This window comes from Aegilops tauschii, chromosome 3 (genome assembly GCF_002575655.3).
Source record: "Aegilops tauschii subsp. strangulata cultivar AL8/78 chromosome 3, Aet v6.0, whole genome shotgun sequence".
In the NCBI taxonomy this organism is placed as follows: Eukaryota; Viridiplantae; Streptophyta; class Magnoliopsida; order Poales; family Poaceae; genus Aegilops; species Aegilops tauschii.
The window spans coordinates 545,194,820-545,220,552 of NC_053037.3; the positions used below are offsets into that span (position 1 = coordinate 545,194,820).

General features: G+C 42.6%; 1 protein-coding gene and 1 pseudogene across 1 annotated transcript; both read right to left on the reverse strand.

Moving 5' to 3' along the window:
• Nucleotides 1-12,694: 12,694 nt before the first annotated feature.
• On the reverse strand, nt 12,695-14,019 carry LOC109778633 (uncharacterized protein At4g15970-like; annotated as a pseudogene).
• A 4,703-nt stretch (nt 14,020-18,722) lies between these two features.
• Nucleotides 18,723-20,459, reverse strand: LOC109778642 (uncharacterized protein At4g15970). The gene is made up of 2 exons (XM_020337204.4): nt 19,512-20,459; nt 18,723-19,428 (listed from the first exon to the last, which is right to left on the reverse strand). The coding sequence occupies exons 1-2, from the start codon at nt 20,181-20,183 to the stop codon at nt 18,919-18,921; spliced, it is 1,182 nt and encodes a 393-aa protein (XP_020192793.1). The 5' UTR covers nt 20,184-20,459; the 3' UTR covers nt 18,723-18,918.
• Between the last annotated feature and the right edge of the window lie 5,274 nt (nt 20,460-25,733).

Genomic DNA, 25,733 nt, shown 5'->3' on the forward strand with positions numbered 1-25,733 from the left:
TTTATGCTACCGTCGTTCTAAGCAAATAAGATGTAAACATGACAAACATCACATGCAAATCATAAAGTGACATGATATGGCCAATATCATCTTGCGCCTTTGATCTCCATCTTCGAGGCGCGGCATGATCACCTTCGTCACCGGCATGACACCATGATCTCCATCATCATGATCTCCATCATCGTGTCTTCATGAAGTTGTCTCGCCAACTATTACTTCTACTACTATGGCTGACGGTTAGCAATAAAGTAAAGTAATTACATGGCGTTTTCATTGACACGCAGGTCATACAATAAATTAAGACAACTCCTATGGCTCCTGCCGGCTGTCATACTCATCGACATGCAAGTCGTGATTCCTATTACAAGAACATGATCAATCTCATACATCACATATATAATTCATCACATCCTTTTGGCCATATCACATCACATAGCATACCCTGCAAAAACAAGTTAGACGTCTTCTAATTGTTGTTGCATGTTTTACGTGGCTGCTATGGGTTTCTAGCAAGAACGTTTCTTACCTACGCAAAAGCCACAACGGTGATATGCCAATTGCTATTTACCCTTCATAAGGACCCTTTTCATCGAATCTGATCCAACTAAAGTGGGAGAGACAGACACCCGCTAGCCACCTTATGCATCAAGTGCATGTCAGTCGGTGGAACCTGTCTCACGTAAGAGTACGTGTAAGGTCGGTCCGGGCCGCTTCATCCCACAATGCCGCCGAATCAAGATAAGACTAGTAACGGCAAGCAAATTGAACAAATCATCGCCCACAACTACTTTGTGTTCTACTCGTGCATAGAATCTACGCATAGACCTGGCTCATGATGCCACTGTTGGGGAACGTAGAAGAAATTCAAAATTTTCCTACGTGTCACCAAGATCAATCTAGGAGATGCTAGCAACGAGAGGGGAGGAGTGCATCTACATACCCTTGTAGATCGCGAGCGGAAGCGTTCAAGAGAACGGGGTTGATGGAGTCGTACTCGTCGTGATCCAAATCACCGATGATCCTAGCGCCGAACGGACGGCACCTCCGCGTTCAACACACGTACGGAGTGGGGACGTCTCCTCCTTCTTGATCCAGCAAGGGGGGAGGAGAAGTTGATGGAGATCCAGCAGCACGACGGCGTGGTGGTGGAAGTAGCGGGATCCCGGCAGGGCTTCGCCAAGCGCAAGCGGGGAGGAAGAGGTGTCACGGGAGGGAGGGAGGCGCCAGGGCTTGGGGTGCTGCTCCCATGCGCCTCCCCACTATATATGGGGGTGGAGGGGGCTGGTTTCTTGCCCTCCAAGTCCATTGGGGCGTTGGCAAAGGTGGGGGAAAGAAATCCCATCATTTCCCTTCCCACCGATTGTTATCCCCCTTTTTTAGGGATCTTGATCTTATCCCTTCGGGATATGATCTTATTCCTTCTAAGGTGGGATCTTGGTGCGCCTTGACCAGGGGTGTGGGGCCTTGCCCCCACTACCCACGTTCATGTGGGTCCCCCCATGCAGGTGGGCCCCACTTCGGAACCTTCTAGAACCTTCCCGGTACAATACCGAAAAATCCCGAACATTTTCCGGTGGCCAAAATAGGACTTCCCATATATAAATCTTTACCTCCGGACCATTCCGGAACTCCTCGTGACGTCCGGGATCTCATCCGGGACTCCGAACAACTTTCGGTTAACCGCATACTAATATCTCTACAACCCTAGCGTCACCGAACCTTAAGTGTGTAGACCCTACGGGTTCGGGAGACATGCAGACATGACCGAGACGACTCTCCGGTCAATAACCAACAGCGGGATCTGGATACCCATGTTGGCTCCCACATGTTCCACGATGATCTCATCGGATGAACCACGATGTCGAGGATTCAATCAATCCCGTATACAATTCCCTTTGTCAATCGGTACGTTACTTGCCCGAGATTCGATCGTCGGTATCCCAATACCTTGTTCAATCTCGTTACCGGCAAGTCACTTTACTCGTACCGTAATGCATGATCCCGTGACCAAACACTTGGTCACATTGAGCTCATTATGATGATGCATTACCGAGTGGGCCCAGAGATACCTCTCCGTCATACGGAGTGACAAATCCCAGTCTCGATTCGTGCCAACCCAACAGACACTTTCGGAGATACCCGTAGTGCACCTTTATAGCCACCAGTTACGTTGTGACATTTGGCACACCCAAAGCACTCCTATGGTATCCGGGAGTTGCACAATCTCATGGTCTAAGGAAATGATACTTGACATTTGGAAAAGCTCTAGCAAACGAACTACACGATCTTGTGCTATGCTTAGGATTGGGTCTTGTCCATCACATCATTCTCCTAATGATGTGATCCCGTTATCAATGACATCCAATGTCCATAGTCAGGAAACCATGACTATCTTTTGATCAACGAGCTAGTCAACTAGAGGCTCACTAGGGACATGTTGTGGTCTATGTATTCACACATGTATTACGGTTTTCAGTTAATACAATTATAGCATGAACAACAGACAATTATCATGAACAAGGAAATACAATAATAACCATTTTATTATTGCCTCTAGGGCATATTTCCAACAAGAGTAGGAGAAGGGGGAAGGAGGAGGGAGAGAGGAAGGAAAGGGGGGCGCCGCCCCCCCTTCCTTGTCCAATTCGGACTATAGGGGGAGGGGGCACGCGGCCTGCCCTGGCCGCCCCTCCTCTTCTCCACTAAGGCACTGCTACCTCTTGAGCACTGCGTTGGTTTTCCCTTGAAGAGGAAAGGGTGATGCAGCAAAGTAGCGTAAGTATTTTCCTCAGTTTTTGAGAACCAAGGTATCAATCCAGTAGGAGGCTACGCGTGAGTCCCTCGCACCTACACAAAACAAATAAATCCTCGCAACCAACGCGATAAGGGGTTGTCAATCCCTTCACGGTCACTTATGAGAGTGAGATCTGATAGATATGATAGGATAATATATTTGGTATTTTTATGATAAAGATGCAAAGTAAAATAAAAGCAAAGTAAAAAGCAAAGGAAGTAACTAAGTGTTGGAAGATTAATATGATGAAGATAGACCCGGGGGCCATAGGTTTCACTAGTGGCTTCTCTCAAGAGCATAAGTATTTTACGATGGGTGAACAAATTACTGTTGAGCAATTGACAGAATTGAGCATAGTTATGAGAATATCTAGGTATGATCATGTATATAGGCATCACGTCCGAGACAAGTAGACCGACTCCTGCCTGCATCTACTACTATTACTCCACTCATCGACCGCTATCCAGCATGCATCTAGAGTATTAAGTTCATAAAAACAGAGTAACGCTTTAAGCAAGATGACATGATGTAGAGGGATAAATTCATGCAATATGATAAAAAAACCATCTTGTTATCCTCGATGGCAACAATACAATACGTGCCTTGCTGCCCCTACTGTCACTGGGAAAGGACACCGCAAGATTGAACCCAAAGCTAAGCACTTCTCCCATTGCAAGAAAGATCAATCTAGTAGGCCAAACCAAACTGATAATTCGAAGAGACTTGCAAAGATAACCAATCATACATAAAAGAATTCAAAAGATTCAAATATTGTTCATAGATAAACTTGATCATAAACCCACAATTCACCAGTCTCAACAAACACACCGCAAAAGAAGATTACATCGAATAGATCTCCACGAGAGAGGGGGAGAACATTGTATTGAGATCCAAAAAGAGAGAATAGGCCATCTAGCTAATAACTATGGACCCGAAGGTCTGAGGTAAACTACTCACACTTCATCGGAGGGGCTATGGTGTTGATGTCGAAGCCCTCCGTGATCGATGCCCCCTCCGGCGGAGCTCCGAAACAGGCCCCAAGATGGGATCTCGTGGGTACAGAAGGTTGCGGCGGTGGAATTAGGTTTTTTGGCTCCGTATCTGATCGTTTGGGGGTACGTAGGTATATATAGGAGGAAGGAGTACGTTATTGGAGCAACAGGGGGCCCACGAGGGTGGAGGGCGCGCCTGGTGGAGGTGGCGCGCCCCCTACCTCGTGGCCTCCTCCTTTATTTCTTGACGTAGGGTCCAAGTCTCCTGGATCATATTCGTTCCGAAAATCACGTTCCCGAAGGTTTCATTCCGTTTGGACTCCGTTTGATATTCTTTTTCTGGAAACTCTGAAATAGGCAAAAAACAGCAATTCTGGGCTGGGCCTCCGGTTAATAGGTTAGTCCCAAAAATAATATAAAAGTGAATAATAAAGCCCAATAATGTCCAAAACAGTAGATAATATAGCATGGAGCAATCAAAAATTATAGATACGTTGGAGACGTATCAAGCATCCCCAAGCTTAATTCCTGCTCGTCCTCGAGTAGGTAAATGATAAAAACAGAATTTTTGATGCGGAGTGCTACTTGGAATAATTTCAATGTAATTCTTCTTAATTGTGGTATGAATATTCAGATCCGAAAGATTCAAGACAAAAGTTTAATATTGACATAAAAATAATAATACTTCAAGCATACTAACAAAGCAATCATGTCTTCTCAAAATAACATGGCCAAAGAAAGTTATCCCTAAAAAATCATATAGTATGGCTATGCTCTATCTTCACCACACAAAGTATTTAAATCATGCACAACCCCTATGACAAGCCAAGCAATTGTTTCATACTTTTGACGTTCTCAAACTTTTTCAATCTTCACGCAATACATGAGCGTGAGCCATGGACATAGCACTATATGTGGAATAGAATGGTGGTTGTGGAGAAGACAAAAAGGGAGAAGATAGTCTCACATCAACTAGGCGTATCAACGGGCTATGGAGATGCCCATCAATAGATATCAATGTGAGTGAGTAGAGATTGCCATGCAACGGATGCACTAGAGCTATAAGTATATGAAAGCTCAACAAAAGAAACTAAGTGGGTGTGCATCCAACTCGCTTGCTCACGAAGACCTAGGGCATTTTGAGGAAGCCCATCATTGGAATATACAAGCCAAGTTCTATAATGAAAAATTCCCACTAGTATATGAAAGTGACCAAATGAGAGACTCTCTATCATGAAGATCTTGGTGCTACTTTGAAGCACAAGTGTGGTAAAAGGATAGTAACATTGTCCCTTCTCTCTTTTTCTCTCATTTTTTTATTTGGGCCTTTTCCCTTCTTTTTTATGGCCTCTTTTTTTTCGTCCGGAGTCTCATCCCGACTTGTGGGGGAATCATAGTCTCCATCATCCTTTCCTCACTTGGGACAATGCTCTAATAATGATGATCATCACACTTTTATTTTCTTACAACTCAACAATTACAACTCGATACTTAGAACAAGATATGACTCTATATGAATGCCTCCGGCGGTGTACCGGGATATGCAATGAATCAAGAGTGACATGTATGAAAGAATTATGAACGGTGGCTTTGCCACAAATATGATGTCAACTACTTGATCATGCAAAGCAATATGACAATGATGGAGCGTGTCATAATAAACGGAACGGTGGAGAGTTGCATGGCAATATATCTCGGAATGGCTATGGAAATGCCATGATAGGTAGATATGGTGGCTGTTTTGAGGAAGGTTTATGGTGGGTGTATGATACCGGCAAAAAGTGCGCGGTATTAGAGAGGCTAGCAATGGCGGAAGGAAGAAGAGTGCGTATAATCCATGAACTCAACATTAATCATAAAGAACTCATATACTTATTGCAAAAATCTACAAGTCATCAAAGCAAAGTATTACGCGCATGCTCCTAGGGGGATAGATTGGTAGGAAAAGACCATCGCTCGTCCCCAACCGCCACTCATAAGGAAGACAATCAATAAATAAATTATGCTCCGACTTCATCACATAGCGGTTCACCATACGTGCATGCTATGGGAATCACAAACTTTAACACAAGTATCTCTCAAATTCACAACTACTCAACTAGCATGACTCTAATATCACCATCTTTATATCTCAAAACAATTATCAAGCATCAAACTTTTCTTAGTATTCAACACACTCATAAGAAAGTTTTTACTAATCTTGAAACCAAGCATATTAGGATTATTTAAGAAAATTACCATGCTATATAAGACTCACAAAATAATCTAAGTGAAGCATGAGAGATCAATGGTTTCTATAAAACAAATCCACTGCCGCGCTCTAAAAGATATTAGTGAAGTACTAGAGCAAAACTATATAACTCAAAAGATATAAGCGAAGCACATAGAGTATTCTAACAAATTCCAAATCATGCATGGCTCTCTCAAAAGGTGTGTACAGCAAGGATGGTTGTGGTAAACTAAAAATCAAAGACTCAAATCATACAAGACGCTCCAAGCAAAACACATATCATGTGGTGAATAAAAATATAGCTCCAAGTAAAGTTACCGATGGAAGTAGACGAAAGAGGGGATGCCTTCCGGGGCATCCCCAAGCTTTGGCTTTATGGTGTCCTTAGATTATCTTGGGGGTGTCATGGACATCCCCAAGCTTAGGCTCTTGCCACTCCTTGTTCCATAATCCATCAAATCTTTCACCCAAAACTTGAAAACTTCACAACACAAAACTCAACAGAAAATCTCGTGAGCTCCGTTAGCGAAAGAAAACAAAAGACCACTTGAAGGTACTGTAATGAACTCATTATTTATTTATATTGGTGTTAAACCTACTGTATTCCAACTTCTCTATGGTTTAATAACTCTTTTACTAGCCATAGATTCATCAAAATAAGCAAACAACACACGAAAAACAGAATCTGTCAAAAACAGAACAGTCTGTAGTAATCTGTAACTAACACAAACTTCTGGAACTCGAAAAAAATCAGCAAAAATAGGACGACCTAGAAAATTTGTTTATTGATCAGCATCAATTGGAATCAGTATTTTATCACGTTCTGGTGATTTTTAACAATTATTTTCGTGAACAGAAGTTTCTGGAAATTACAGCAAGATCAAATAACTATCATCCAAGAAGAACCTATAGGTTTAACTTGGCACAAACACTAATTAAAACATAAAAACACATCTAACCATAGGCTAGAACAATTATTTATTCCTAAACAGAAGCAAAAAACTAAAAACTAAAAATAAAATTGGGTTGCCTCCCAACAAGCGCTATCGTTTAACGCCCCTAGCTAGGCATATAAGCAAGGATAGATCTAGGTATTGCCATCTTTGGTGGGCAATTCTTCAATGAGACATCTATCATCCTTAGGAATTTCTTTCTTTTTAGTAAATACCAAACTTTTAGGCACAAGATCGAAAAATTCATTTGCAACAATTGGTTCCTTAATGATAGCAAAAAGATTGGGATGAATACTTATAGACTTGAGATCCGCAGTTTCCTTATTAGAGGATTCACCCTTGTTTTTAGGAACATACATAAGCTTAGCAATTTTAGTTGAAGGACTAGGAGTATTCTTTACGGAAGAAAAAGCGGTTCCCAAGTTGGTAATGATACCCTCAAGTTTATCAATTCTAGTGGAATCTTGACTTATTTTTTCATTAACTATGGGTTCCTTCTCCTTAATATTTTTCAAAGTGACTCCTACCTTAGATCCATATTGGGTAATTTGGTTGTGGATCTTTTTATCCAGATTTTCAATTAACTCTACGGTAGCAACTTTATTTTCAATAATTTCAAGTCTTTGCATTACATGCTCCAAAGTTAACATAGTTCCATTAACCAAAAGAGGTGGCGAGCCAAATAAATCTATCATAGCATTATAAGAGTCAAAAGTATGGCTACCCAAGAAATTCCCTCCGGTAATGGTATCAAGAATATATCTATACCAAGGATTAGCGCCTACATAAAAATTGCGGAGAAGAACGGAAGTAGATTGCTTCCTGGCAGATCTATTTTGAGCATTGCAAATTCTATACCAAGCGTCTTTTAAATTTTCTCCCTCCCTTTGTTTAAAATTTAGAACTTCATTCTCGGGAGACAACGGAGAAGATAGAGGACTAGCCATAACGACAAGCAAACGAAAAAGAGGCAAACGAAAATAGAGGGCGAATAAAACGGCAAGGGTGAAATGGGGGAGAGGAAAACGAGAGGCAAATGGCAAATAATGTAATGCGGGAGATAAGGGATTGTGATGGGTACTTGGTATGTTGACTTTTGCGTAGACCTCCCCGGCAACGGTGCCAGAAATCCTTCTTGCTACCTCTTGAGCACTGTGTTGGTTTTCCCTTGAAAAGGAAAGGGTGATGCAGCAAAGTAGCGTAAGTATTTCCCTCAGTTTTTGAGAACCAAGGTATCAATCCAGTAGGAGGCTACGCGTGAGTCCCTCGCACCTACACAAAACAAATAAATCCTCGCAACCAACGTGATAAGGGGTTGTCAATCCCTTCACGGTCACTTACGAGAGTGAGATCTGATAGATATGATAGGATAATATTTTTGGTATTTTTATGATAAAGATGCAAAGTAAAATAAAAGCAAAGTAAAAAAGCAAAGGAAATAACTAAGTGTTGGAAGATTAATATGATGAAGATAGACCCGGGGGCCATAGGTTTCACTAGTGGCTTCTCTCAAGAGCATAAGTATTTTACGGTGGGTGAACAAATTACTGCTGAGCAATTGACAGAATTGAGCATAGTTATGAGAATATCTAGGTATGATCATGTATATAGGCATCACGTCCGAGACAAGTAGACCGACTCCTGCCTGCATCTACTACTATTACTCCACTCATCGACCGCTATCCAGCATGCATCTAGAGTATTGAGTTCATAAAAACAGAGTAACGCCTTAAGCAAGATGACATGATGTAGAGGGATAAATTCATGCAATATGATAAAAAAACCATCTTGTTATCCTCGATGGCAACAATACAATACGTGCCTTGCTGCCCCTACTGTCACTGGGAAAGGACACCGCAAGATTGAACCCAAAGCTAAGCACTTCTCCCATTGCAAGAAAGATCAATCTAGTAGGCCAAACCAAACTGATAATTCGAAGAGACTTGCAAAGATAACCAATCATACATAAAAGAATTCAGAAGATTCAAATATTGTTCATAGATAAACTTGATCATAAACCCACAATTCACCGGTCTCAACAAACACACCGCAAAAGAAGATTACATCGAATAGATCTCCACGAGAGAGGGGGAGAACATTGTATTGAGATCCAAAAAGAGAGAAGAAGCCATCTAGCCAATAACTATGGACCCGAAGGTCTGAGGTAAGCTACTCACACTTCATCGGAGGGGCTATGGTGTTGATGTAGAAGCCCTCCGTGATCGATGCCCCCTCCGGCGGAGCTCCGGAACAGGCCCCAAGACGGGATCTCGTGGGTATAGAAGGTTGCGGCGATGGAATTAGGTTTTTTTGGCTCCGTATCTGATCGTTTGGGGGTACGTAGGTATATATAGGAGGAAGGAGTATGTTGGTGGAGCAACAGGGGGCCTAGAGGGTGGAGGGCGCGCCTGGTGGGGGTGGGTGCGCCCCCCTACCTCATGGCCTCCTCCTTTATTTCTTGACGTAGGGTCCAAGTCTCCTGGATCATATTCGTTCTGAAAATCACGTTCCCGAAGGTTTCATTCCGTTTGGACTCTGTTTGATATTCTTTTTCTGGAAACTCTGAAATAGGCAAAAAAACAACAATTCTGGGCTGGGCCTCCGGTTAATAGGTTAGTCCCAAAAATAATATAAAAGTGAATAATAAAGCCCAATAATGTCCAAAACAGTAGATAATATAGCATGGAGCAATCAAAAATTATAGATACGTTGGAGACGTATCAGGCCCATGTAGGCCCATTAAACCCCCGGGGGGGTTCCGGTAACCCCCGGTACTCCGGTAAAATCCCGATTTCACCCGAAACACTTCTGATATCCAAATATAGGCTTCCAATATATCAATATTTATGTCTCGACCATTTCGAGACTCCTTGTTATGTCCGTGATCACATCCGGAACTCCGAACTATCTTCGGAACATCAAAACACATAAACTCATAATATAATCGTCATCAAACTTTAAGCGTGCGGACCCTACGGGTTCGAGAACTATGTAGACATGACCGAGACATGTCTCCAGTCAATAACCAATAGCGGAACCTGGATGCTCATATTGGCTCCCACATATTCTACGAAGATCTTTATCGGTCAGACCGCATAACAACATACGTTTTTCCCTTTGTCATCGGTATGTACTTGCCCGAGATTCGATCGTCGGTATCTCAATACCTAGTTCAATCTCGTTACCGGCAAGTCTCTTTACTCGTTCTGTAATACATCATCCCGCAACTAACTCATTAGTTGCAATGCTTGCAAGGCTTATAGTGATGTGCATTACGGAGTGGGCCCAGAGATACCTCTCCGACAATCGGAGTGACAAATCCTAATCTCGAAATACGCCAACCCAACAAGTACCTTCGGAGACACCTGTAGAGCACCTTTATAATCACCCAGTTACATTGTGACGTTTGGTAGCACACAAAGTGTTCCTCCGGTAAACGGGAGTTGCATAATCTCATAGTCATAGGAACATGTATAAGTCATGAAGAAAGCAATAGCAGAATACTAAACGATCGTGTGCTAAGCTAACGGAATGGGTCAAGTCAATCACATCATTCTCCTAATTATGTGATCCCGTTAATCAAATGACAACTCATATCAATGGCTAGGAAACATAACCATCTTTGATCAACGAGCTAGTCAAGTAGAGGCATACTAGTGACACTCTGTTTGTCTATGTATTCACACAAGTATTATGTTTCCGGTTAATACAATTCTAGCATGAATAATAAACATTTATCATGAAGGAAATAAATAATAACTTTATTATTGCCTCTAGGTCATATTTCCTTCAATTTGGCCACTCCTTGAATCTGTTCATCTCAATCTGCGAGGAAAACCTCCCTGGTTCAGACTCCTGTTTTTCCTCCCTGAGATCTGTACTCTAGTTCTTGCTCTTTCAACATAGCCTCCCTGGTTCATCTTAACTTGTATTAAGTGTGGCTTTCGTTCTTCTATCATGAATGATTGGCACTATCTCGTCCATACATACTGGATGGACTTTTTGGTGTATTGTACCAGTTGAGAGAGAGAGAGAGAGAGAGAGAGGAGGGAGGGAGGGAAGGACTGAGGACTTGCTTTTATCTATCCGAACTAACTCGAACCCTGATCATGAAAGGAGACAAGCCACCGTTTTTTATCCAATTTGAACACTCATGACCAAAACACACACATGAATACATTATGATTGGCGACTTGCACCTATGTGTCTCCTATTTATTCCATTTTCTGGTGACTATAATTCAATGGCATGTTGTTACCTAACCTAAGAAAAACAAGAGAGATAGACTAGCTAGCTTGATTACAACTCGGATACAATGACAGAAATGACCCAAACTATTCCTATGTGACTTCTACACAAACTTGTTTCAATGATTCCTGCAATCAACTCCCGAACCTAACATTTGAATCCAAGCCACATCTTCACATATATTGTACCATATATTGGTAAGCATATATCCTCATGCAAGAACTCAAGTTAATTAGTTCGCATCCATCTTTAGTTGTCCTTCGTACTGTCGTCGAGATGCACAAACAACTTTGCCATGACTAACATGTACACATACATTTGTGTCATGCAAACTCTAATGACACTAAAATAAAGGCATATATGTTAACTGTTATAACCACTTCACCATAGCAACCATGGGTGATCACCACCCATACCCACCACGACAAGATGAAGAAAAGAGAGGAGCTATTGCGGAAAGATTCTATCATGGCAATTCAGGTTTCTTGTAAAGCTATCATAGAGAACCGAACTGAGATCCACCCGAGCATCTCAGTTTTTCGATTGAGAGCGTCACACCATTTAGTAGCCACCGAAGCATTCTCCGGTATTCTGAATAGTCGCACACTCGTTAGTCGGGGTAGGACTAGGCCACATACCTCGGTTGTGGCTCAGACAACTCTATGTGAAATTGCGCATATGGAATCAATGAGGATTTCCCACATGTATGTTGATGTCCAAGGACTATCCAATGATTCCAAGCACTTTGACATTCGTGGGATCCTTTATCATACATTTTTTAATTTAGAACTCTCCACTTCTTAAGAACCCACGCATTTTAAAGTTTGAAACCATAAACCTTTTCGTTATCTTGACAGTCTGTCAAAGAATATCGATGTTGAACATTTTTCAAATTTATAATGTTCATGTTATGAAACTGGAATCAAATATTGACGAAACCGAACCCATTTTTTATCGATAAAATTTCATATGGTTTTCAGTAACCTCATCATGGTTTCATATTTTCATATAGTTTTGGTTCACGTTTTAGTGGATTTCAAAATTTTGTGTTTAAAAATTGAATAAAACATTCCGAAACTATATTTTAACCATGCAGGTACTATAAGGTATCCAACAACTTTCAAAGTGGTTTCATGGGGTTCATATGGTTTTGGTGCCTACTTCATTGGATTCAGTTTCAATGTAGTTTTGTACTAGCTAGTTTGAGTTTCACTCGGGTTTACGGCAAACCTTCTCTTAAAGTGTTTCACAAAACTAATAAAAACCTTGAACAAACCTTAGTGAAATATCAGCAAGACTGAGGCGTTATCGTGTAGTAAAACGGAAAGGACTTAATAACAATGGAAAACAGACCAAACTGAAGGGTCTTCATAGGGACGTCAAGATGCACGGGGATGGGGAGGAGGAGGTAATTCTCTTTCGTTCTTTTTGCATCTGCAATGCTGGATTGTGTTCTTATAATACTCCATTTCACTAATTAGCGTTTTCCCATCGACGCCTTGCACTTGGTGGGGAACGTCCACTTGAACTTGTCCGGTGGCATCTTGCTTGTGTAGTTCTTCCAATCGGCAACCATGTTGGTGAGGTCGTGCACCTTGTTCTCGAGCCCAATGCAGCAATTGGCGTGCATCGTACATACCTTGTCCATCTCTTCGTGGAACTGGCAGAAACCGCCAAAGATCACCGTATCAAGGAACACGAACTTGATCTGTAGGTCCCCAGCTGCGAGCTCGGCCTTGATCTCGTTCAACACTCCTTGGTCATGGGCGGAGGGGAACCGCGACCTCGCTGCCAGCCAGCGACTTAGCATCTCCACCGTCCGGTTTGTCGACCTAATGTAGTAGAAGCCGCCGTTTCCCACATTTTGTAGGTCCTCGGCATTGCCATTGAAGCGATCAGTCGACATGGCCACATCGGCGTAAAGGCTGATGTGCCGGAACGGGTTGCGCAACCACATGGCATCCACATCCTGCCAGCAATAATATTAACTGAAGATGCATAACCTAGACATAGTGGGTGATATTTCACTCTTTTGAAATAATAAAATGTACCACAACTAAAAAAGAAATAATTAAATGTAATGAGAGAAAAAAGAGAATGCAATGTTTCTCAACAGTTTGTGAAATTGTTAAAGGCATGCGGGGTAGCTTACGGTGGAGAGATAGTTGTAGCCAAGCTGGAGGATACGTTGTGGGACCTCGAGCCTGGCCCAGATGAGCTCGAGATAGCTCTTGGTCATGAAGCGGTTAGCGGAGGTAACGTTGGCGGAGGTGACCTCATGGTGGTAGCAGTGCGGGTGCACGGCCTGGCAAAGTGCCAAGGCGCCGGGGTCGGCGGCGACGATGAGGGTGTGGTTGAGGAGGTGCGCGATCCCCTCGCCGTCGCGGAAGCTACCGAGGAAGAGGTCGAGGAGGGAGCCTGGGCGCGCCCACGCCTCGTTCACCGACGTGATGATCACCGTCCCGTCGTCCATGGCAACCTTTGGCAGCAGCTCAGCGAGTCCCGGGAATGCTTCCTCCTGCATGATGGAAATCGGTTAGTTTCTCAACCACTGTACATACAGTACCATGCCATGCAACACACTGCGAATGAACTGCGCGACATACCTTCTCGCCGTCCGAGCCGTCACCTGGGAGGTTAGTCGCATTGCTAGTAGTCAGCTGGTGAGTAGCCGAACTGGAAGTCCCGATCGGAGGCGAGGAAGAAGAGCATGAGGGTGGGGAGAAGGGCCCCGAGGAGGAACGAGACCGAGTGGCTGACGCCGCGCTGCTTTCCCAGGCCGGCCACCATGTCCATCGCCATGACCGAGTCGCCGTGGACTTGCAAGCCCAACTAGCCTGCATATATATACAGCCAGACATGGCGCCCCTAGGCTGTTCCCTGCACGTCGCTCCCACCACGAACGCGAGCTGACACGGTCAGAAGCTCGTCACGCTCCAAAGGCTTCCATTTTTGTACTTAAAAAACACCAACTCTCGTCACTCCAGGTGAAAACAAACCTGCACGGCTGCACGCATGGACCAAAGAGCACGGTGTTTAATTTGGGTTGTTTCCCGAGTTGGCAATGGCAATGGCGCCATAGGGTATCTCGGCGACATTCTGACTTTCTGATGGCCACCATGGCGTACGTGCTGGCCACGATGATCAGAGGTGAGTTGGTAGCATGTGCTCGTGCGATAACAAAGACTGGCACGGGAACCTGAATTTTCTAATGCGCGCTATACACTAGTTCATTTTTTCTTGTTGTTGAGAATGCACCAGTTCATTGTTGCTTGGAGACCTCAACGTATAAAGAAGTGTTGCAGCTCTACAGCGCTTGAAAAATGCAGAGTAAGTAAAATATCCATTTTGGACTTTAGCTATATTTATGTTGCCCGATTTTTAAATTTGGATCCGTCAATATTTTTTTTTACCGCTGATTGCTGCTTCAAGATGCATGCTCTTTAGTTTTTTCTGTTGTGTGTGCAGTCAGGTTTTGGGCCAAAAGGTTTTGCTGACCACTGTCTTGGGTCAGTAGATTCCTTATTCGGCTGAAGCCAGCTACGCATTTCCTTATTGAGCTGTTTGTGTGCCTTTTTTCTTCTGTTTTATATTTTTTTAGTCGGCTATTTATGGGTATACTTGGAATGTTTTTATGGTATATTTGGGATATTGGGTGTGTATACACGCAAATACTAGATAATATGTGTATATATATTATATTAGAGTGCAAAAATTGCACTATTATATGCGTATTTCTTACATATTGAAGGTGCAATTTCAGTGCAAAGTTGTGTGCAAGTTTTTTTTCTTTTAAAATTTTAATATCAATGCCACTAATACATTCTTCTTTAGAAAACTTTATTTTTATTTTGTGTTTATTTTTAATATATGAAACATCTTCTTGAATTATGTAAACATTTATTATATATTTATAAACCTTTTTTAAAGGGCACATACATTTTTTAAATACGTGACATTTTTTAATGTAACAAGCCCGTCAGGTTTTGGGCCGAAAGGATTTGACTGACCAATGTTTTGAGTTAGTCGATTCCTTACTGGGCTAAAACCCATTACGTGTTTTTTTATTAGGCTGTTTGTATAGGTTTTTTCTTCTATTTTTAGTCGGTTTTATGGGCATATTTGGGATGTAAGTGAGTATAAAATAAAATATGTGTATACGTTACATTAGAGTACAAAAATTGCACTATTATATGTCCATTTCTTACATACTCAAAAAGTGCAATTTCATTGCAAAATTGTGTCCAAGTTTTTTTACATTTTCTTTATTCTAAAAGTTTAATACGCCATTGATCCATTCTTCTGTAGAAAACTTTATTTTTACTTTTACTTTATGTATATTTCATTTTCTTTCTTCTTTAAGTGTAATACCAATGCCGCTAATTCATTCATTATTAGGAAACTATTTCTTTTTTGAGATCTTCCACTATCATATGCTTATTCTTGCGTATTTAAAAAAGCACACCTTTTGTGTAAATATTGTCATTATTTTGTTTCATTTTTAGGGGCAATTTTATATCTTCTTAAGGGGTAATACGAATGTTACTAATTCATTCTACCTTAGAAAACATTATAATTTTGATTTAGTTTTAATTCTTATTTAATTTTCTTTCTTCTTATATGGTAATACCAAAGATAAATTCATTAAAGCATAGGAAAAATTATTGTTTTAGTTTTCATTTCATTTTTTTCTTCTTAAAGGGTAATATAAAAGACACTACTTCATTCTTTCTTAGAAAAACTTCATTATTTTGATTTTATTTTACATTATTTCCTTTTTAATGGCAATACCAATGCCACTAATTCATTCCTTCTTAGGAGACTACCTTTGTTTTTGGAAAATCCCAATATTACATGCTTATTCTTGCATATTAAAAAAAACATATTTTTGTAAATGATGTGCAAATTTTTTTATTGTTTGTTTTAGATTTTATTTCATTTTCATTCTTTTCTAAAGGTTAATACCAATGCCACTAATTCATTCTTCATTACAAAACTTCATTATTTGTATTTTTATCTTTATTTAATTTTCTTTCTTCTTAAAGAGCAATACCAAAGCCACTTATTCATTTTTTCTTAGGAAAATAGATTGTTTTGATTTTTTAAGTTTTCATTAATTTTTTTTTTCTTAAAGTGTAATACCAAAGCCATTAATTCATTCATTCTTAGAAAACTGTACTGTTTTGATTTTATTTTAGTTTTATTTCATTCTCTTTCTTCTTTAATGCTAAAACCAATGCTACTAACTCATTCCTTCTTTGGAGACTTGCTTTCTTCCAAAAATTTCACTATTATGTGCTTATTCTTGCATATTATGAAAAAAAAGCATAATTTTTACGTAAATTGTGTGCAACATTTTTTTATTTGATTATTTTTCATTTCCTTTCTACCAATGGCAGTAATTCATTCATTCCTAGATTTTTTTTTACCAAAAATCCACTATTATATCTTTGTTCTTGCATACTATAAAAAGTGTATTTTTTGTTTTTAAGAAGTGTGGAATTTTTGCAATTTATGTATTCTAATTCATTTTTGAATTTCTTTCTTCTTGAGGGTTAACTTTGTATTTACTTTCGTTAATTTTACTGGGTATTGCATGCATTTACCCGACCTTTGGCCTTGGGAGTTGGCCACAACAGAGACCAATTTGTACTGCTCCGGCCAAGGACAAAAACTAGGTAGATGGAGACGGATGCACGCATGAAGGATTAAGTTCATCTTTACTTACCAAGTACGTATCATTATCATGGTACTTTATTAAATTCATACATGTCCTTGCCTTAAAAAAAGGGGCCATAGATATCCACTTCCACACAAAAGAACAAGATCCCCTGGTTTCGCTCCCGTCGTTGCAAGCTTTCAGCCAAACTAGTGCAGTGAAGAAATTAAGCTCACTATCAGCGACTTGTGCACGCAACAGGTTTGCCGGCGAGGAAAGCTTCCAGGTGGCGCATGGTTTCCACTGCGCATACGCACTCGGCCCTTGCTCAAAGCCAACGTAGAACTGCTTTTGAGGCAGGGCAACGGGAAACGTCCCCGAAGATAAAAGGCACACGTACGTGACCCAGCCGTACGTGCAGTGGCGAATCCAAAAGAAAAATGGAGGGTGGGCTCAGAATCTATGATGATTAAACTAAACGGAATCCCCAACTCGCCCACACGCCTGGATCGTCGTCCAGTGCCTTTTACACGAATCTTGACATGAAAAAGTTGATTTTCTGTGCCACGTAGGACGGGGCTGGTGTGTGGTGTGTGGGCGTTGGAGAGTTTGCCCACACGCCCGCACCATGTTGTTTGCCAGCTGCGCTGTTTGGGCGAACTAGTTTCTGCCCACACACCCACCACCTAGGTCATGCGCGTGTAAGCGAACTGCTTTTCGTCCCACACGACACTCCTACGTTGTGGATGGCAACTGCAGTTACGCGAACGTGGCAACTCAGGACACACATGGCAACTGTGATTCTTTGCTAGACGGCAACTGCAGCTGCGCGAACGTGGCAACCAGATAAACACACATGACAACTGTGATTAACAGTACATGGCAACTATGATTGGACCACACGTGGCAACTAGGTAAACACACAGGGCAACTACTGTTTGACCATATGTGGCAAGTAGTTAATCACACACGGCAACTACGGTTTGATTACACGCGGCAACTATCATAAATTAGACATGGCAACTATAGTTAACCAAAACAGATAGAGTTGCCATGCTTTTACAACTACACTTGCCATCCCGGATAACTACATCTGCCAACCAGGATGGCAACTAAATCGTCATCCTGTGGGGTACCTAACGTAGCTGCTTTAGGATGTGTAGGCATTTTTGCTTCGTGCCACACACGCGGGATGGAGATGAGTACTATTTGTTGGGCGTGTGGCACGAAGTAGCCGCGCCCACACGTGTGGGCAATTCTAATGTCCGCCCACACACAGCCCGTGTGGGCTGCCTCTGGCTCACACCACATACCGTGTGTGGGCGCATGTCGAATATACCATGTCCAAACTAAATTAGCATCATCTAAGAAAAATATAGTGTCATCTATTAGAAATTCACATACCAAACATCTATCCTTCCATAGAAATATCTTCTAAAGTACGCTCGTACGCTCGTACTACGCAGGTGGTCGTCCGCACGGTCGATTATTTTGGCCATTTGCATTTGGGGAAGGAAGAGTGTACCAGTGGTGGGGCTCCATGACGTGCGTGGAGCTTTTTTTTCTATCCACCTGGTTATCGTTTCTTTTGACCTGTGCAGTATTTTCACACCACTTTGTATTGGTTTGGCTGTTTAGCCTTTATATTAATATAAAAAGGAAACGGGATTGCTAAGTCTCAATCGACTGATACTTTGTTATGTCTCAGTCAATACTATATTCTTTTGATCTTGCATGGAGATTCGTACGAAGTTTTTCTTTCCCTTTTTTTTCTCTTTATACACCATGTCACTCGATTGAGATTTGGTTAAGTCTCAGTCGACTAAGACCTAAGCACGCAAACCTGTTCTGACAAAGAATTTTAAAAAATTGTGGCATGAATCCAAATCGAGACTGAAGAAATGAAGTTAAGATTCAGGCCCATTGCGAGTCCAAATACCAACATCTATCCTTCCATAGAAATATCTTCTAAAAGTGTCGAAACCAAAATCACTGCATAAAAGTTCGTAAGGTCACTACACAAACTAGTAAAAAGCCATTAATTATGCTGGTATTTTCATCGTCGCCGCACACTTGGCGGGGTACGTCCACCTGAGCTTGCTGCTCATCTTCTCCGGCGGCGTCAGGCTGGAGTACCTCTTCCAGTCGGCGACCACGTTCCTGAGGTCGTGCAACTTGGTCACGAGACGGAGGCAGCAGTTGGCGTGCATCGTGCACACCCTGTCCATCTCGCCGTGGTACTCGCAGAAGCCGTCGAAGAGCGCCGTGTCGAGGAACACTAGCTTTATCTGCAGCTCGCCGCCGACGAACTCGCCCTTGATCGCCTCGAAGACCTCCTGGTCGTGGGCCTTCGGCCGGAACCGCGACCTCGCCGCCCGCCACCGTCTCAGCATCTCCACCGTGCGGTTCGTGGACCTGACGTAGTAGAAGCCGGTGTTCGGCGCGTTCGTCAGGTCCTCAGCGTCGCCGTTGAACCGGTCGGTTGAGATGGCCATGTCCGCGTAGAGGCTGATGTGCCGGAACGGGTTGCGCAGCCACATCACATCCAGATCCTGCATCATAATAACAAATTTCGGATCAAACACTGAAATGTGAGACGAGAGTATTTTGAGCCACGGTGGCTTATGTAGCTTACGGTGTAGAGATAGTTGTAGCCGAGCTGGAGGACGCGGTGCTGGAAGGTGAGCTTGGACCAGACGAGCTCGAGGTAGCTTCTGGTCAGGAAGCCGTTGGCGGAGCTGACGCCGGCGGCCATGACCTGGAGGAGGTAGCAGTGCGGGTGCACGGCCTCGCAGAGGGCCAAGGCGCCGGGGTCTGCGGCGACGATGAGGGTGTGGTTGAGGAGGTGCGCGATCCCCTCGCCGTCGCGGAAGCTCCCGCGGAAGAGGTCGAGCAGGGAGCCCGGCCGCGCGAACGCCTCGTTCACCGACGTGATGATCACCGTCCCGTCGTCCATGGCGACCCTCGGCAGCAGCTCCGCCAGCCCCGGGAATGACTCCTCCTGCGCATGCAAATCGGTTAATCTCCCAGCCATCGCGGGCATTGTAGACTGCAACTGGACTACGCGTACCTTTTCGTCGGCACCATCCCCGACATCGGTCGGGAGGCTAGCGGCATGGCTAGTCAGCTGATGAGCTGCCGATCCGTTCCCGAACCTGAAGGTCGATATGCTGGACAGCTGCTCGTCGACCCGGTCGGAGGCGAGGAAGAAGAGCAGCACGGTGGGGAGGAGAGCCCCGAGGAGGAACGAGAGCGAGTGGCTGACGCCGCCGCCGCAATCGTGTTGCGTGCTCCTCAGGCCGCCCATTCCGATCGCACCAGATCGATCAGTACTCGTCGGTGGACGGACTTGTTGCAGAGACCCGTAAGGCGATATACTACTTCTGTTCTACTCCAGCTTAGAATGCAGACGTATGTATGCTCCTACTCTGCTAAACACCTTTGCTGAATATAAGTGTACCATCCCTACTTATATTACCATTGATCTCTAGGATGAACGCGAACCAAGGTCAATCCGAGTGCGTCTTACAAGGAGCACTATACTACTCCTTGTCCTAGCTACTAGTAGTGTCTTGACTCTTCAAACGCCGACCAGGCACGCGAAGCAAGGCCATTTTAATCCTAGTGCGTCCATGCTCATGCATTCCTTAATTTCAGTCAGTTCAGCCGGGCAACCGTGTAGTGAACGCCAACGTGTGTTTGTCTCTTCCTTCCCTCTTATGCATACTACTTTTTTTTTTTGCGGGGGACCCTCTTATGCGTATATATGCGTGCTTGCCGTAACCTACTATTTTTGGCTCTTTTTTTTTCGAGAAACAATGGACAGGCGGTTTCCTACGATTATTGGATATTTTTTGTTTAGAAACAATGTACAGGCGCAGACGTTTATGTATACACAGACAGGTACGATAAATCCTACGCTTACGCTTATGAACACCTCTAAGAGACTGAGCCAATGAATATTGTTGAGATTAAACGATGACACCATATGCACCTTGATGTCGACGAAAACATCACCCACCTTGGGAAGAAATGTTTCGCCCTTACTTGACACAAAAAGTGAGGGAGGAGCTAATCGACTCACCTCAGTTTTTGTAGTCCTCCCTAGGTTGTCCATGGTCCTAGATGTAACCTTTATGTATTTTTTCTGCTACGTTGACAGTCGATGAATAGGTCGGAACTTCTGACCGTCCATTCACAAATTGATTCTCTAAACTGTCATAATTTTAGTGGTGTTTCTCTTAGGCTCGGATCACGATCTCCCCACCTCCCGCTTTGCACGCAAGCGTCCACCCGTTTCCAGATCCGATGTCCACTCAAAACGCTGATTCACATGGCCGGGCATCGTAATCTTAATGGTGTACGTGAGCCGGGCAAAGAGCTTTGTACGAAGAACGGTTGTTAAACCGTGGTAGATGTACGAGGCGAAGGTTCTGATCATCCGGCAGCGCCATCTGGCGCTGTTCGAACGCCACGCCGCCCCGCACGCTCTCTCCTGCTCGCCCACGTACGTGGAAGAGGCAGCTGAACGCGGCGCGAATCTCTGATGATCGTCCCATGCTTTTCGTCAGTCTGTGTGCGGAGTATATACGAAAGACACAGTTGACTCGGGGATGGAGCTCCGAAATTCATGCACGCTGTCGAGGCATTCTATCTCTCCAGCGGCCAGGTGTACGTACGTGATTACGCCACCGGATCCAAGTAGGAGCACGTGCAGCCATATGGTGGTCTTGGTACGAGGTGAGAGGCAAGATGCCACCATGTGCGCGCAGAGGTGGTTTGCACAAAATGTCTATATACAGTCCGATGCTCAACAGATCGTCAAGCTTTGGGAAGGTGGCAGCTATGCAAGATCAGGAGTTGCAATTATTCTTCATCATGAAGTTAAGAAGTTAAGTGGAGTTTACTCTTTCTTTCCAATTGAGCTTTGTTTTTTCCTAAATACTACAAAGTGCGCGGGCACTATCTGGCTCTCACGAGCGGCCGCTCCCTAGCCACACGATCTCGCCCGAACCGCCGCGCGCAAGGTGCTACCTGGTCGGGCGCTTTCAACCACTAGCGTTTGTCGCCATCCAAACGGGTCCACATCCTTCGTCCCCATCCTCCTCGCGTTGGCCGTCGCCGCCAGCTCGCGCCGGCCATCTTCGCTGCCGACCCATCTCCTGGCCGCTCCTTCTAAGTTCCCATAGATGGATTAAGTTCTCTTCCCTTCGTCGGTGTGGGAGAAAGAGGCGCTCACGGCTGGAATTGATTGGAGGGGAGGTCAAACGGGCCAGCGTCGCGGTCGGCCGTGATTGCGCTCCTCTCGCTCGCGCGGCAACGAAATGAGACACGGCAAAATAGCGGCGCCCTCCGGCTCGTCTTGCTGCAGGCGGACTGCGATGGTGGTTTGCTGAATCTGGACGAAGCAATTTCGTTCCTATCCACACGCACAGATAGACAGGAACCTTATCTCTTCGTCATTTTTGCATCCAAATTTATCAACTTTTCTGTAATTCGTAAATTCACCCTTTAAACCCAGTATAAGTTTCTCTGGCTGATTGTTTCATGCAGTTTAACACCTAGCACTTTACTGTTTAGTTGACTTGTAATGTAGTCTAATTGCACATACATTGATATTTAGTTAACAGGAAGACTAGTTGCACACACATTGATATTTAGTTGGCTTCTAATGTAGTCTAGTTGCACACACATATGCTCAGTTGGCTTGTAATGTAGTCTAATTGCACACACATTGATGTTTAGTTGGCAGGACACTAGTTGCACATATATATGCGCAATTGACGCGGCAATGTAATTTAGTTGCACACACATTGATATTCAGTTGGCAGGACTAGTTACACACATACATGCGCAGTTAGCGCGGCAATGTAGTCTAGTTGCACACACATTGACGTTTAGTTGGCAGGACTATTGGCACACACATATGCTCAGTTGGCGCGGTAATGTAGTCTAGTTGCACACACATTGATGTTTACTTGGTAGGACTATTTTTGGCACACATATGCTCAGTTGGCGCGGCAATGTAGTCTGGTTGCACATACATTGATGTTCAGTTGGCAGGACTAGTTACACACATACATGCGCAGTTAGCGCGGCAATGTAGTCTAGTTGCACACACATTGATGTTTAGTTGGCAGGACTATTGGCACACACATATGCTCAGTTGGGGCGGCAATGTTTTCTAGTTGCACACACATTGACGTTTAGTTGACAGGACTATTGGCACACACATATACTCAGTTGGCGCGGTAATGTAGTCTAGTTGCACACACATTGATGTTTACTTGGTAGGACTATTTTTGGCACACATATGCTCAGTTGGCGCGGCAATGTAGTCTGGTTGCACATACATTGATGTTTAGTTGGCAGAACTATTGGCACACGCATATGCTCAATTGGCGCGGCAATGTAGTCCAGTTGCACACATATTGATGTTTAGTTGGCAGAAAGACTAGTTTGTCAAAATATCCCCATGCGGGATCTACTTTTGAAGAGCACGTCGCAAGGGTTTCAACGGTGAAAATGGATCTGAATTTCGACACGCAGTTTAGAAGATATGTCTTTTATAATTTTGGAAAGCGAAAATTAATATACAAGGGATGAACATAAGGAACATTAATGCAACTGCATGCAGGCATCTATTATATGAGAAAAGACTACATAGGATAATTAATTAGCAGTGTCTTTTTTATCACTTTTGCATTGCAGTAATTTTGTCTTTTTAATATACTAGGACAGGGGCAGGCGCTTACCTTTTTCTGGCCGGCCGCTCGCGAGGCTAACGAGCCTCCGGCCGCCAGCTAGATCCATCCTTGTTTTTTCGAATACAATACTGAATACAATTGCTATAGTCAATCTATTTTTCAGAAGTCATCAAGGTGTGAAAACATAGCCTAGTACGCTATTTAATTAAATCTTAGTGTAGATAGAGTTGGTGGATAATTTATTGGATGCCGAAAATTTGTAGGCGTGCCCGGGCTCGCCTGATCACGAAATCGGCAGTCATCACTTTTTTTAGGATCATCACCACTTTATTTATTCAAAAAAGACTGAAGTTGGGATACATGCAATATCGGGGGGTTGCAACAGCCACACATGACACCCCACTTCTAGAGATAAACTAGCTGCCACACATGGCGCCCCATGTCTAGAAATAAACCAAGATTTAGGTCGCCGCCGTTGTTCTCATGAGCAAGATGGTAGGTAAGTTTGCAACCATTTGCAGTATGTTAGCTATGACTCACTTACTGTGAGACTTAACTTCGCCTTGCCTCTCGTACGGCACCACTAGGTTGGTCCAGAACTATAGCTGCTACATGTTTTCTTTTTCCTATGTGAGTTTTTATCCGTTTCATTGTTTTAGATTAGCTTTTCTTTTATTTTCTTTGATTTTCCTTCTTTCCTTTTTTTTCTTTTTCTTTATTTTTCGTTGGTGTTCTTCAATTTCCTATGTTTCTTTCTTCATTTTCAGTGGATTTTTTTCACACATGTCTACATTTTTCCTATACGTTGTACATTTTTTGCATCCATCCGGAACAGTTTTTTATACATGTTTAACATTTTTTCGAATACACGATTGAGATTTTTTTTCAAATATATGTTTTGATTTCTATTTGTTTATACACATTGTACATTTTTTGCATACATCAAATTATTCCTATACACATTTAATATTTTTAAAATACTTCTTTTATATTTTTAGGTACATGTTTTTGAACTTTTTTAGTGGGTGTTAAACAATTTTCAAATAAATGTGTACCGACTGTTTTGAATGGTAGAAACCATATTTAATTATGCGAACATTTTTGTACATAGTATAATTTTATTTAAAAAGTCATTACCATATTATCGAAGTGTGTGAACATATTTTCAAATGTACCTTCCATTTTTTAATGGTACAATACTTTTGAATTACATGAACGTTTTCTTTACATTGTATAAACAAATTTTTAAATGTCATGTACATTGTTTTGCAATGCAATAACATTTTAAATGTCACAAACGATTTTAATGGTATGAACATTTTTCTAAATCGGGCTAAAGAAAATTTATACCGATTTGACATTTTTCAGATTCATGGTTTTAAAAAAACTAAAGTAAAACTAAGTTTTGAGATATATATATATATATATATATATATATATATATATATATATATATATATATGTATGTATGTATGTATGTATGTATGTATGTATGTATATATATGTGTGTGTGTGTGTGTGTGTGTGTGTGTGTGTGTGTGTGTGTGTGTGCGTGTGTGTATTTAGAATAGCTTAAAAATATGAACAAACAAATAATAAAAAGAGATGGAAAACAAAACAACCTGCATGAAGCTACTTGGGTTGGCCCATTAGTAGCTACGCTGAGGCGAGACAAGCCTGTATCTTGCTGAGGGCGAGACATATTCATCACGTACATAGCAACTTCCGTTTAGACTTGATCGTCGTCGTTGACCTAGGGCATAGCCAGTAGCCATCACGAGCTCTTTTGATACTTTGTTCTTGTGTCGCCGCATTCGACATCACAACAACGTGTTTTGGTGCGCACCCGTCATCCCTGACGCATTGATCATCAGAGTCTCATATATGACGGCGTGGCTCATGCGAGTCAACCCTAGACCTGATGTATATCATTGCATATTAATGTTAACGTTAGATCTTTAGATATTATGTATAGTATTTTTGTTAGATCTATTAGAATTACATACTATTTTTTGAAGTTTTATTTGCCCCCTCACTATGTAAACTCCTAGTTCGGAACTGTTAGCCTGTCTAGCTTGGATACTACCATAGTACCATACAATCACACAACACAAATATTGATTTCGAAGACTAGTTAGTTATTTTTGAAG